Genomic DNA, 15,283 nt, shown 5'->3' with positions numbered 1-15,283 from the left:
CATGCGCCTGCTGCCCTTGTCCTTCTAGGTGGAAGAGGTCACAGGTTTGGGACATGCTGCCGAAGAAGTCTTGGCGTCTTTCTGCAGTGCATCTTGTACATTGTACATACTGCAGCCACGGTACGCCAGTGGTGGAGGGAGTGAATGTTTAAGGTGGTGGATGGCGTGCCAATCAGGTGGGCTGCTTTGTCCTGGATGGTGTCAAGCTTCTTGAGTGTTGTTGGAGCTGCACTCATCCAGGCAAGTGGAGAGTATTCCATCACACTCCTTACTTGTGCCTTGTAGATGGTGGAAAGGCTTTGGGGAGTCAGAAGGCGAGACACTCGCCACAGAATACCCAGCCTCTGACCTGCTCTTGTTGCCACAGTATTTATGTGACTGGCCCAGTTAAGTTTCTTGTCAATGGTTACCCCCAGTATGTTGATGGTGGGGGATTTGGCGATGGTAATGCCGTTGAATGTCAAGGGGAGGTCGTTAGACTCTCGCTTGTTGGAGATAGTCATTGCCTGGCACTTCTGTGGCACGAATGTTACCTGCCACTTATCAGCCCAAGCCTGAACGTCATCCAGGACTTGTTGCATAGAGGTGTGGAAAATCACGAGGGGTCTAGACAGAGTAGATAGAAACTGTTCCCATTGGCAGAAGGGTTGAGAACCAGAGGACACAGATTTAAGATGATTGGCAAAAGAACCAAAGGCGACATGAGGCAAAACCTTTTTATGCAGTGTGTGGTTAGGATCTGAAATGCACTGCTTGAAAGGGTGGTGGAGACAGACTCAATCGTGGCTTCAATAGGGAATTTGATTAGTACCTAAAGGAAAAAATTTTGCAGGGCTATGGGGAAAGGGCGGGAGAGTGGGACTAGCTGAAGTGCTGTTGCAGAGAGCTGGCATGGGCTCAACTGGCCAAATGGCCTCCTTCTGTGCTGTAACCATTCTATGATTCTAGTCATGCAACTTAGGGTACATTACTAAAATGATTCAATGGCACCGTCTGGAAAATGTGCAGATTTCCTCCCTGCCAGTATCAAATGTAGTGTGCAGTCAAAGGCCAACACATCTACGGATATTTATTTTTTTACATGAAGATTTGTTGCGCTATTGGCTGCTGTACTATTGTATATACATGCTTGAAAAAGACTGGGCCAGTTTTCAGAGGTCTTTAATAATAGTCCACAAATGATTCTTCTATATAAGGCTCTTCTTTCAAATGATTATAATCTCAAAACTAACTTTTAAGAGCCACTTGTCTGGCTTATCCAGCTATGTTTAAAATTATGAAACATAAAATGTAGACAATATGACCTTCACAACACCCACTATGCTTCTTAAAGTCCCACACTGCTTTATACTGAAAATGCTGTTAGTTGCTTCAATTCAAACAAAGATGGTTAGAATTTGCTTTGTGTTACTAATAAATTTTTTAAAAATTGAGTCCCTGATGACATCAGAAAAGGTTACTATCTATTTAAGTTAATAAAAATGAATTATTTTATTTCTCATTATATAAACTATATGATATATAACTTCTATTTTATTTAATCAACCACAGCAGAGTCAATACTCGCCTAATGTTGAATGACACTCAGAGGAGAAACCATTCTGTCCTTGTTCATTAACAGGATGTCCTACTCAGAATAGCTGAACATAGGGTAAATGGAATACAATAAAGTAGGCTAGATTTGATGATTGGCCTTGTATTATCCCTAATTTTCACACCTTTTAAATGATTTTATGTTCCTAAAACAACTTCCCCACAACAATCATGCAGTCAGAGGTTCCATTTAAATTAACAAATTATGCAGTAGTTTTCCATTTCCATCCTTGTAAAATACAGTGCCATTAAATGTAATTGAATTCAAATATATTTTGGGTTTTCATTGACATTGTGCCAGCTCAGATGTGGGATTGCACTGAGCTCACATCATAAGAACATATGAAATAGGAGCAGGAGTAGGCCATATGGCCCCTCGAGCCTGCTCCGCCATTCAATAAGACCATGGCTGATCTTCTGCCTCAATTCCACTTTCCCACTCGATCTCCATATCCCTTGATTCCCTTTGTGTCCATGTTGTGAGAACCAGGAAAACTCAATTGGAAAGTCTGTATTGGTGGAAAAAGTTTACTAGGAACTTGTTGGTTTACATGTTTATGTACCTCCTACATTAATGTTGTGAATGCATGAGGTAACCAATATAGGTTCCAGTAATGTCAATGGATTATAGTGCAGTCTATCTGTGTTGTGACTTGGGTTAGAAGAAAAAGGTAGCAGTAGAATGTATTCTATCAAGTAAAGCCTTATTTCTAGCTTTATTTGAGCATAGCTGCATCTTGCCACTGGACCGCTGATGCGTGTTATTCTCAACTTTCTACAGTTCACGAAGGCCATTCAGTACAAATTGGTTGACCTTGTCTGATTTCAATGGTCCAAACTATCTTTTGTAAGAAAAGGTTAATTTAATTCGGGATACATTAAGTAAATAAATATATTTACCTAGGGTCAAAAACATTTATCGGCTTATTTTAAAAATAATATCTGCCATGTCCACCCTAATGTCATATCTATTAATAACTTCTATCACATAACAGAAAAGTGCCAGATATCTTCTGTCCACAGCTAATCAACTCACATATATATGTCTGTCGGATAAGACACCACAAAGTGAATCCAATGTCACTGTGATCTGTCCTTTAGATGTGGGTTTCCCAATTGTAGCCTAATCATACAGCTTATTTAGAAAACCACAGAAAGTTGTTTTCAAGGCCAAGTTATGTTTACTATTTAGGCAAATATAAATTAAAGTGATTTGACTTTGTCTGACCTTGATATAGGGTGACAAAGGTGGTAGGCTTTGTGCAGAGGCAAAATAAATTCTGATACTAATTAAAAATAGAACACAGGCAAAGGTTTTCTCAAAAGAATAAAAACAAGCCCTTCAACACAAAGCAGAAAGAATGGCCCGCTGAGCGGATGACAGCTACTAGGTGCCTATTCTTAGCATTCCTAATCCCTTTTAGTCTTCTGACTCAATTCTTTGCAACAGTGGGGCTGCAGTTGACAAAAGTTCATCTGTTGTCTCACTGACTTGTACTATAATATGCAATCATTATTTATGCTAAAGAGTAGTTTACTCCCTGGTATATTATGTAATTTGGTGGAATTGTGTTGTATTTATGCAACAGACTAGAGAAGGAAAAAAGGTCACTTCTAACCAGGATACACAATAGAATGTAAAAACCAATGGCAAATTTCAGAATAAAACATGAGGCTGCTAATACATTGATTAAGCTCCACATCTGAATTTCATTTGTTTTTGCTTATGCTACGCACAATTTGTAAGCTGTTCCATGTTAGATTTGATTTAATTGAGATCTTTGTATTTCGATAACAGTCCTGCAAATTTGGTAGAGGAAAATACTTTGAAACCAAGCTACCTTACAATGCTCTTCCTATTGTAGCTTTATTAACCATCATCTGTTACTTTTCAGAGATGTTTTTGATACTACCATGGCAAAGTTCAGAAACTAAGGAAAATGTCTCTTAGAGCTGACCAAATTTGTACATTTATCATCGCTACCAGTGACTAAATGCGTTTATAATCGTTTTGAAACAGAACCAACTAATCGATTGACTGAACGGTTGCCTAGATTTTTTCTACATTTATGCAAATGTTGTTCTCATTAAATTGAGGTTAGATGCAAGGCAAATCATTTCCCTCAAAATGTCTGTTAACCCAAACCTTAGAAAAGCTCCTCCAGTTGCACCAGTTATATATTGTCATTTGGGACATTTTGTGCTGTGACTTACTAGGAATTGGGTCAAGACTGCCCAAACTCACTAGGATGCAGACAACCATCAAAGGGAGAGGACTTTTATCCCACCAGTCATGTCTAGATTTAAACATAGGCCATAGAGGTGAAAGGGCAGTTTTAAAAAAAAAAATTGCTACTTATTTTCAATTTAGAACATGTAAGTTTAATTTAGGATGACTTAAGGAAGGAAAATAAGAATGTAACATAATATTGAGAATCTATAATTAGTTTTAATTTGCCTTTCTCTATAGTTGCACACAATGGTCGCAGTAGGCCCAATTTTAACTCCGGGCATTTTTGGCGAGTGAGTAGCGGTGTGAGTTAGAAACTCACCTACCACTCCAGAAACGAGGCCCGGGGTAATTTAGTACCCAGGCCTCAGTTAAAGCCTGCCAGCCAAGGTCCCATCTGTTCCAGCTGGGAAGTTGGTGGGAAACGGTAGAAAATCGCACGACCCAGAGGCCACAAACTGAGAACCAGGTAGGTGACGGGATTGCCAGCCAGGGCTGTCCTGCAAGGGTCTCGCAATCGGGAAGGGGAGAGAGAGTCCGGGGCAGGGGAGGCCTAAGCTTTCCTTGTGAGGCCCGGAGGAGGGTGGGTGTCATTGTTGCCTGCTCAGTTGAGCATATTAAAATCAAAAACAATCAGCTCCCGACATCTCCAGGGCAAGTAAGTAACCTGTGCAATTTTAACTGCCCATCTGCCCAGTGTCTCTGTCGCCATGCCCTTTCAAGTTAGTTTAATTTTTGTAGCAAGAGTAAACTTCAGCAATGTATTCATGCTGGTGACCTCAGGCCTTCAGATAGACTTTCTGCCAATTACACAGCCAAAGCGCCGGGGTTAAGAATGAGTTCATGAAGCATATGGTGCTGTCTTTGATCAGCACTGCATGATCAAAAGAATGATAAGTAACTTTAAAACAAGTAACATAAAGAGAACTAGTTATTCATTTCTAACTAACATTCACTCCTAAATATAAAACAGAAGTTAATTTTTCAGGCCATGGAAGTTTATGCTAAAGTACATACTAGATTAACCTATGAATAGAGTTAACAGTGTCCATTCAAATATTTTTGGGTTGACGCATCTTGCCATATTACTGAGAAAGATAATGAAGGAGTTTGGGATAAAGAAAGCCAAATGAATGAGGGGGTGGAGGAAACAAGGTATAAATGTCAGATACCTAACTCACACCATCACAGATTTAAGGATAGATAACTTTGGGGGGAAAATTGGGTTGATTTGCACCTCTTGTTAGCACCCCGGGGGGGCGCTAATGGGGTGCAAATCCCCCAGCGACTGGGTGTGGTGCCGCTAATGCCTCCCACGAAATTCAGCGGGAGGTTAGCGGCAGTGGTAGCCGGTAGCACCCCACACATGCTGCGCCACTGGCGATGACATCGTCACCGTGCGCAACGCCACGCTCGCACCTCGGCCGCAAACTTGGGTTGCGCCCCCTGATCTACTGCCGGATGATATGTCCGACAGGGTCAGGGGGGGCATTTTTGCAGCCGTGGTGGTGCAAATTAAAGGGCAGGTGTCATGCGGCCATGTTTGTTTGGCCGACTGCCAGCACCTGCCCCCTTCCCCGTTTTTCTTCGGGGTGCCGGACGCGATCGCTCAGCCCGGCACTCCTCTTCAGTGCCAGGCTGTTTTCACAGCACCCTGCTCCCCGGTGGTCTAGCAGGGCCCTGGTGCACACAGCGCTAGGCCCCTCCCCTTTAATCAGGGGAGGAGGCCTGCAATGACGTGGCGCTACGTGCCGACGCTCGTGGCGCTGTTGCATGTAGCCCTGCGAAATTCAGTTGTAGCACCCCAGGAGGGAGGGGGAGAGCTTCCAGGAGCACTCCACCTCCTGCTTGGGGCACTGCAACTCAATTTCAGGCGGAGGGGTGCTAATTTTTTATGGACGCTAATCGAGACCACATTTTTCCCCCTTTAAGTTTACCAATGCAGTTTACATTCACTGAAATGGTGAAACTGGGATTTTGTCCTATTTTGTGAGTGCACACATGTATGTCATTCATTCCTTCAATCTTGCATGGAAACATGTTTCTTGCTTCCTGTCTATCTGTAACTAACCCTATTTGTAAATCTTCATCTGCAGTCTGATCCAACTTCAATTGAATACAGCCTGAGCTTCACCTCAGGAGCTGTCATTACTACATTTGATCTTTATTGAATGCTGCTGGACACAGAATGTCATGAACTAAATAACCTTTATATGTGTATGATGACACAATTGATTATATCACATTGTAACACTACAGTCTTCCGAAGATGTAGACTCCTCTAACTGAAAAGTTTACTATCAACAATAGGAGAGTCTTGTGTCACACTGAATTAATGTACTAATGTGGTGCTATTCCCACCTGCAATTTCCCAAATACGAGTTCCAACCTCAATGAAACATTGTGCTTCTCCAGGAAGGAGCAGGGAGATACTGGGAAACTTTATTGAGCATCAAGTGGTCAGTTACAGGTCGCTTGCTATCACCTTCCTAGTCTGGGAATACTGCTTCCGTGGAAGCACCCAAATTATGTAAAGATATGCACAACACCAGCAATTTTGCCACTAATATCACTGCTTCCTGGAGAGGTTAGTTGATCACAAAATGGTGCAAGCTATCCATGCTAACCATTTACACATTTAGTCGATAAAATGTAAATATTCCTGAATCTGTTTGTTTAAATCTCTGTCCATTACTGTGTTCATCCCATGAGTACTAATGATAACCTCTGTAGTATTTGAGCACTGCACTTTTTCTCCCTTGTTTGTTCACTTTTGCACATTTATTCTGCCTGCCTTATTAGACCTCCTAGTCAGAGAACAAAAGCATCTTCCGCACTTTCTACGACTTTCACACTTGTCTTCACACTTCTCATAACCTCTGCCTGCATCACCATGGATAAGGTTCAGCAGATAACCCGCTCTGCCCTAAGGAGAGCCTCTACAATTGAAGTGAATCCGCAAGCCCGCCGAAACCTTCAGGAACTGTTTGTCAATTTTACTCTGATTCTTATATGTCTCCTCCTTATATACATCATAAAGCTGCTGATGTAATTTTTCTACGTACTATCACTGGGGCAATGGACGCTTGTTTAATGGACAGCTCTGTCTCTATAGAACCTTGTCATGATATTGTGTTTGTGCTGTTTTCAGAATACCCATTCATGAGAAAGTAAGTTATCAAAAATGAGATTAAACAAATATTCTGGTCTTTGTTTAAACATGTCATTATTTTGAACTTTAAATATTTGCAGAATTGAAAACATACCAGTTTAGAGCATCTAAAATGTATAAAGAATGAATGCATGTTACAGTTTTGTTCTTTTAGGCAGTCTTGGACTGTAGCATATATGCACTTTACAAAAAAGCACTACATGCTACTATTTGTATTATCTGTTATCTAAAATAGTATCTCCCTATTTGACCTGAGCAAAAAGTCCTCATCTGCTGCAGAAAGTGTGCTGCAGGTGATATGTGTAGATTGTCACTATCGCTTTTGGGTGTAAGATGCATGGACAGAAAGTATTTTCAAATAAAACTAAAGAACACATTGTGAATAGGCTAGGAAGATTTAGACAATCGTTGGAGGGTATGTGCACAGAATTATGGTTGTAAAATGATCATTTCTGTTTTATTTTATAACAGAATTTTTATTATTAACAGCCCACACATGGAGTAAGCAAGAGATTTGAAAATAGAAAATGTATTAATTCATAAGAGAGAAGCAATATTACCTTTAGTAACATTAGCTTTACTCATGTCATAAGACTGTTTGCTGTCACTGTATCAGCAAGTTAATTCTCCACACTTCACGAGTCAATTTATTTGATGTCCTTTATTACTCTGCTGTAGTTTACATATTTTCACCTTGTTAAACAATTGTTCACTTATGCGTTAGTATATTCATATTTAGAGTTGTCAAAAGATGGGTTCAGATGAAGAAGACCCTTTGGCCAATTTGATCTCATCCTTCTAGAATAACAACCCATTACAGCAACAAGCTGTTTCTTAAAATGAGTCCAGTGTCCTGGTCTCAACCATCCTTCCCGGCGACCCGTTCCAGCTGTTGATTACGGTCTCTGTAAAGAAATACTTGCTGGCATCTCTCCTAAACTCGTCACAAGAGTATAACTGTCAGAAGCTCAGTATTAGTTCTGTTGCATGTACTTGAAATGGTGTTAAATAAAAATATGCAATAAAATTCAAAACAACCTCTTACTTTTCTTATTCCTTGATACTCCCAACAAATTTTGCTGAATTATTGAAAGCACAGGGAGGTACAAACATAGGATGAGAATGATGAAGAATGGAATGCACAGCATTGATCTCATGAAAGTGGATAGTCACAGCCGTTCTTTAGCTAAACTCTTCCACTTACTTATACTGCTTAACCTCTCCACTTTCTGAAACTATCCAAAAGTCTTTACATAACTGATAGTGTCCAACGTTCTGCACTTATCAGACTGACCACTCACACAGTTCAAACTCTTCCACTAACTGATATTTTCTAAATTCTTTCACTGACACTGCCCCAACCCTTACATTTACATTTCTGAAATTCTTCCACTAACTCACACTGTCCAAACTGACTGATGCTTCCCAAATTCTTCTACTTTTTGAGACTGTTCAAATGTTTTCTCCAGGCTTCTTATTTCCCATCAGTAAGAAGGACTCTTCTTCATATGAATCACATCCCACTGAGCTGAAGGTCACATATGTGCGATATGGAAAACAAGGGTGGGAAAAAGCCACTCGAACTGCAAGGAGCGCAGATGTAAATGAGCACATTTTTCAATAGAAAACTTAACATCTTGTGATTTTATTGCCTTGAAACTTTCCTTCCAATAACATTCAGTTGTCAGGAAGAAATGGTCTTGGACCCTGTGATTGTGCAATCATAGAAATTGTTTAAAGTATGTTTTATTTGGCCACCACACACCCTTGAAAAATTCACAAGCCCCTTCACAAGTGTGTAACCAGGCAATTTGAAAATATGTCAATTAAAATAACTTTACATGATTAGTTCATATTAAAGTTATGAGTTGCCTGGTGAGTTTGTAAATACTTTGGAAAATCAGTTTCAATGTTCTAAATTACTACACCACCCCATTCCTCTGACATAAACGTTCATTTTAGAACTTTAAAATTGCTCAAATTCTTTAAGAATTATGATTTAACCTTGTAATATATTTTTTAAGGTGCCAGCACTTGGTTATAAATAATTAATTGGACAACTACCACACTGGCCTCATCATTTCGAGTAGTAAAAGGAAATTTTATTTAACCCGACATCAACTGCATTGAATACATTCGAAAATCTCTGCCTTGGATTGCCCACTGACTTGAACTAACAACATACACACTATGGTGTGACAGGACATGCTTTAGATCTTAGCTCTGCCTTGGGAGGGATTTCACCAAGTTAGCTAACATGGGCCACTGAAATAGACCATCTGATCACAGACTGCCATTAGCAGAGACTTGGGCCCCAATATTTATGGGGAGGCGAGGAGGGAGGGGGGGGGGCGCGTTGCAATTGAGCGGTCGGGAAACCCGGAAGAACAGCTTAAATTTTTTGTCTGCATTTCCCAACTGCAGCCAGCCAGATTGAGAGGCAGGCTGGCTGTCAGGTGGGCAGGCCTTCGGCACCAGGCCGCAGTCGGGGAGTGGAGAGGTGGGAGAGAGGGATCAGGAAGGCCAGGGAGGCAAGATCGGAGGCCAGAGCATGGGGGGAGATCGGAGACCAAAAGGCAGATCGGAGGCCAAAAGGCAGATCGGGGTGTTATGTCTGACATTGGGGATAGGTACTCGATTGCCTTGGCCTGAACACATGAAGTTTGATAGTGCTGTTATCGTTATATTATGTCTGACATTGGATATAGGTATTCGATTGCTTTTGCCTGTAAGAGTGTGGTTGCATCAGCTATTAAAAACGACATGAGTTGAGTTCTACATACGGCCTCTGGATTATCTTTGCAAACACAACATTTGGCGACGAGGATGGCTGAAATCTCTCTTCCACCATCTCCTCCCTTCCTTGCACTACCCGGTGAGCCCCCGATCCCATGGGTTCGCTGGTTACAGTCCTTTGAAACCTACCTCATTGCTCTCGGACTAGAAAATGTGAGTGCAGCACACAAAAAGGCACTGTTATCCCATTGCTTTGGAGCGGAGGGCCAGCGTGTTCTTGGGACATTAGGCACAGCAGACTCAATTCAAACATATGATGTGGCTGTGGCTCTGTTAAGCACACACTTCTCTGCCCGACAAAGTGCCCTCCTGCGGCGATTCATTTTTAGACAGTGTCACCAACTCCCCGGCGAGTCTGTGCATCAATACGTGGCTAATTTGAGCGGGTTAGCTAGCTCGTGCAAGTTCGGTGCACTACAAGACGAGATGGTGCGTGATCAACTAATAGAGCACACCAACAACGTGAGAGTGCGTGAAAGACTGTTACTCGAGTCCGACGATCTGTCGTTGTCACAGGCAATTAACATTGCCTTTCAAGTGGAGTCTGCAGCCGAATGTGCAGCAAAACTAGCACACACACCCAGTGACAGCGCCGTCAGCCCCGACAGCTCTGACACTGTAATACTCGCGTGACGGCAGCAACGCGCGCTACCGCGGCAACAGTGTGGAAACTGTGGATCTCGTTCACATGCTACCAGAGCGCAGAATTGCCCCACGCGCGGCCAAGCCTGTCGCAATTGTGGAAAACAAAATCACTTTGCCAATGTCTGCCGTTCTACCCCTGTTCCTACAAATGAACACTCTCAGTCCTCAAGCACTATAATTCACAACGTGAGCTCTGGGCCAGTCGTGGCTTTCAAGTCATGCACAATTAACCTGAATGATGTGTGCATCCCTCTGTTGTTGGATACCGGTGCCAGCGTCTCACTGCTGAATGTGGACACATTCAAACATTTTTTCAGCTCCCTGCCACTCTCTGCGCCCTCCACTGCCCTTTGCGGGTATGGTAATTTGAAAATTGGACTAGTGGGCTCAGTCAACCTCACTACGCTATGGAACAAAAGTTTTGCCAGATTTTTGTTTTCATGTGGCACGCCAAGGAGCTAACCTGATGGGACTGGATCTTTTCACTGACCTGGGTTTTTCTCTCTTGGACACCGGCGGGTCTGCGATTCTGCACGTCGCCTCACCGTGGCGCCAAACATGGCCAGCACTCTTCGAGGGTCTGGGCTGCCTGACTGCCTTCACCCACCAGCCCATGGTTGACTCCACCGTTACCCCTGTCATTCAGCCACTGCGCCGCATCCCGCTTGCTCTCCGTGACGGGGTCACAGCTGAACTAAAGCAGCTACTGGAAGCTGGCATCATCGAACCAGTTGATGCCTCCCCATGGGTCTCCAACCTGGTGGTCGCAAAGAAAAAGTCAGGTGGTCTACGCGTCTGTGTCGATCTTCGAGCAGTGAATACGGCCTTAATCCCTGACAAATATCCACTGCCCACGTCAGAGGAACTCAGCGCAGTTCTTTGGTTTCATCCTGTTCTCGAAACTGAACCTTCAACAGGGCTATCTACAGGTTCCCCTCCACCCCAGCAGCAGGGACCTCACTGCTTTTGTGACACATGCTGCCATCTTTCGGTACACCAGGATGCCATTTGGACTTAGCTCTGCGCCGAGCTGCTTCCAAAAGGTGATGTCCTCTGTGCTCGCGGGCATTCCTTGGGTGGCCATCTATCTGGATGACATCGTCGTCCATGGGCCCTTGACCTCCACTCACGACAAAAGCCTTCACAGAGTTTTCATGGCTCTAGCAAAACACAAGCTCACACTGAATGGCGAAAAGTGTGTCTTTGCTGTTTCAGAGATCGAATTTGTGGGGTTTCCGTTGTCGGCTGATGGTATATCCCCACTCCAGTCAAACGTGGATGCCATTCACAGCATCCCAGAACCCAGCTCTGCAGCACAGTTTGCCTCCTTCCTTGGCATGACTGGGTACTACCTGAAGTTTTTTCCCCAGTACTCGGCCACCACAGCCCCACTGCGCCAGCTCCTGCGAAAGGATGAGCCCTGGGTGTGGTCACAAGCCTGTACAGAAGCTGTTCGCCTCCTCAAATCGCAGCTCACGTCGCCTCCAGTGTTGGCTCACTTTGACGTCACCAGCCCCACCCTCGTCACCTGCGACGCGTCCGCTGCAGCTGTGGGGGCGGTGTTATCGCCGATACAGAATGGAGTGGAGAAACCAGTCGCCTTTGCCTCCCGAGCCCTTAGCCCCACTGAACAGAGTACTCAGTAGACGAGCATGAGGCGCTGGCGTGCGTCTGGGCATGTGAGCGGTGGCACCTGTACACGTATGGCCATGCCTTCACCCTGCGAACCGATCACCAGGCTCTCACTGCCCTGCTGTCAACATCCGGCACGGGCCATAGACCGCTGCGTCTACACCGATGGTCTGACCGCCTCCGCCAATACAATTTCAGTCTCCAGTTCACACCAGGACCTGACAATGTTGTTGCAGATCTGCTCTCCCGCAGTGTCTCTGCCCCAGCCCCACTCGTCGGGTTTGAACATGTGGAACAGGATATCGTCCAGATGCTGCACACGCCTCTCCAAACCACAGTCTCTCTCCAGGAGCTCAAAGAGGCCTCTGAACAGGATCCGGCCCTCTCCCAACTGTGCACCTTCATCAGAGATGGCTGGCCTCGCAAGGTGCCTGAGGAACTGTCTGCCTACTCCAGAGTTAAAGAGGAGCTCTCCTGCTGGAATTACTCCTGTGTTGCACGTGGGCTCTGCACTGTGGTCCCAAGTGCCCTTCGTGCGCGTGTTTTATCCATGGCACACGAGGGCCACTTGGGCATAGTGAAGCTCAAACAACGATGCCGAGACCTAGTGTGGTGGCCGGGTATTGACAGGGAAATTGAGGCCCTGCTCAAGGACTGTGCAGCCTGCCTTGTAAGTGGCAAGACTGGCCACCAAGCTCCTCCACCCCTGCAACCCCTTGCCTGGCCCTCTCAGCCCTGGGAGCACCTGCAGCTGGACGTCTGCGGGGAGATCCATGGTGTCCCCCACCATCAACGGTTCCTAGTGGTGACCTATGACCTGCACTCAAAATGGCCAGAGGTCACTGCCGTGGGCTCCGTCACCTCTCGGGTCATCATCGATATCCTTGAGTCTCTCTTCTCCCGCTGGGGGCATCCAAAGGCCATCACCACAGACAATGGCCCCCAAATGGTCTCTTTGGAACTCTCCTCTTACCTTGAGAGCAAGGGCATCCGTCACATACGCAACTACCACCCCGAGTCAAATGGGGGGGTGGAGCGTTTTAACCAGACACTGAAAAATGGCCTCAGAGCACACCTATCCCAGGGGTGTGCTTTTGACAAGGCCCTCCTCCACACACTGCTGCACTACAGAGCCTCCCAGCATTCCACTACAGGGGTCTCACCCGCATCCCTCATGCTAGGCCGTGAGCTCATGCTGCCCCTTGGCAGGCTCCACCCCTCGCTAGCTCAGAGCTGTGCTCCACGGGCTCAAGCCACAGTCGCTAGACAGCAGGAGAAGATGAAACTCCGCTTCGACCCGTCGAAGAGGGCCAAGGCGCCCAACATCTCAGTCTCCGATTGGGTCAGAGTCCGCAGGCCTTACCGCAACAATAAGATGGCCTCATTCTGGTCCTCCCCTCTCCAAATCAGCCGCCAACTTGGACCAGCCACTTTCTGCCTCACTGACGGCTCTCGGTAGCAGCGAGCCGCCTTCGGAAAGTGCCAGCACCCCCTGATGCGGGATTACACGGATCAATCCCCAAGCCTTACCCCCAGAGTGGCGGGATGCACATGTGGCTCAGCCAGCCAACCCTCAAGCAGATATTGTGCCTCAGCCAAAACCTCCCCAGTCCCCACCTCGGCTTGCTCCTCCCCAGTCCCCACCTCGGCCTGCTCTTCACCAGTCCCCACCTCGGCCTGTTCGTACACGTTCTCGCCCTGGCCACCTACAGGACTTTGTCACTACATTTCATGTTTGAAATTCTGTGAGGAGGGAGGAAATGTTATGTCTGACATTGGGGATAGGTACTCGATTGCCTTGGCCTGAGCACATGAAGTATGATAGTGCTGTTATCGTTATATTATGTCTGACATTGGATATAGGTATTCGATTGCTTTTGCCTGTAAGAGTGTGGTTGCATCAGCCATTAAAAGCAACATGAGTTGAGTTCTACATACGGCCTCTGGATTATCTTTGCAAACGCAACACGGAGGCCAGAGCAGGGGGGAGATCGGAGACCAAAAGGCAGATCGGAGGTCAGAGCGTGGGGGGAGATCGGAGACCAAAAGGCAGATCGGAGGTCAGAGCATGGGGGGAGATCGGAGACCAAAAGGCAGATCGGAGGTCAGAGCATGGGGGGAGATCGGAGGTCAGAGCATGGGAGGAGATCAGAGACCAAAAGGCAGATCGGAGGCCAGAGGCAAGATTGGGTGCTGGGGTCAGGGTAGATCGGAGGCCAGAGGGGAGATCGGAGGCCAGAGGGGAGATCGGAGGCCAGAGGGGTGAAGAACATAAGAACATAACATAAGAAATAGGAGCAGGAGTAGGCCAATCGGCCCCTCGAGCCTGCTCCGCCATTCAATAAGATCATGGCTGATCTGATCCTAACCGCCAATCTACTATCACAGAACCATCTCCTGAATCTAACAGAATTAGACACACGAAATAGGAGCAGGATCAGGCTACACGGCCCCTGGGCCCGCTCCGCTACCCACAGGGCCATGACCGATCCGAACCTAGACTCATGTCCAAATTCCTGCCCGCTCCCCGTAACCCTTAATTCCCTTTACTTCTAGGAAACTGTCTATTTCTGTTTTAAATTTATGTAATGATGTAGCTTCTACAGCTTTTTGGGGCAGCATATTCCATGGACCTACCACCCTCTGAGTGAAGTAGTTCCTCCTCCTCTCAGTTTTGAAAGAGCAGCCCCTTATTCTAAGACTATGCCCCCTAGTTCTAGTTCTAGTTTCACCCATCATCGGGAACATCCTCCCCGCATCCACCCGATCCAACCCCTTCACAATCTTATATGTTTCAATAAGATCGCCTCTCATTCTTCTGAACTCCAATGAGTAGAGTCCCAATCTACTCAACCTCCCCTCATATGTCCATCCCCTCATCCCTGGGATTAACCGAGTGAACCTTCTTTGTACTGACTCGAGAGCAAGTATGTCTTTTCTTAAGTATGGACACCAAAACTGTATGCAGTATTCCAGGTGCGGTCTCACCAATACCTTGTACAACTGAAGCAATACCTCCCTATTTTTATATTCTATCCCCCTAGCAATGAAAGCCAACATTCCATTGGCCTTCTTAATCACTTGCTGCACCTGCATACTAACCTTTTGAGTTTCGTGCACCAGGACCCCCAGATCCCTTTGTACTTCAGTACTTTCCAGTTTCTTGCCATTAAGATAATAACTTGCTCTACGATTTTTCCTGCCAAAGTGCATAA

General features: G+C 45.5%; 2 protein-coding genes across 9 annotated transcripts in view; one reads left to right on the top strand and one right to left on the bottom strand.

Moving 5' to 3' along the window:
* cep85l (centrosomal protein 85L) overlaps positions 1–15,283 on the bottom strand; it is a 361,990-nt gene that overhangs the window by 192,590 nt on the left and 154,117 nt on the right. The window lies entirely within an intron of this gene.
* Positions 1–15,283, top strand: part of pln1 (phospholamban 1) — a 38,610-nt gene that overhangs the window by 11,681 nt on the left and 11,646 nt on the right. For 2 of the 3 annotated variants that reach the window (XM_085997330.1, XM_085997331.1), the window contains exon 2: positions 6,626–8,032. The exons of the other annotated variant lie outside the window; for it this stretch is intronic. In XM_085997330.1, the coding sequence (XP_085853456.1) occupies positions 6,717–6,875 (159 nt within the window). In that variant the 5' untranslated portion in view covers positions 6,626–6,716 and the 3' untranslated portion in view covers positions 6,876–8,032. Of the gene's footprint in view, positions 1–6,625; positions 8,033–15,283 lie in introns of those variants that run through there. 3 annotated transcript variants of the gene reach the window in all.

Source organism: Somniosus microcephalus, chromosome 9 (assembly GCF_052327205.1).
Source record: "Somniosus microcephalus isolate GS21.2 chromosome 9, FLI_Smic_1.0, whole genome shotgun sequence".
Classification (NCBI taxonomy): Eukaryota; Metazoa; Chordata; class Chondrichthyes; order Squaliformes; family Somniosidae; genus Somniosus; species Somniosus microcephalus.
The sequence above is the reverse complement of the archived record's forward strand: the minus strand, read 5'-3'. Positions and strand labels throughout refer to the sequence as shown.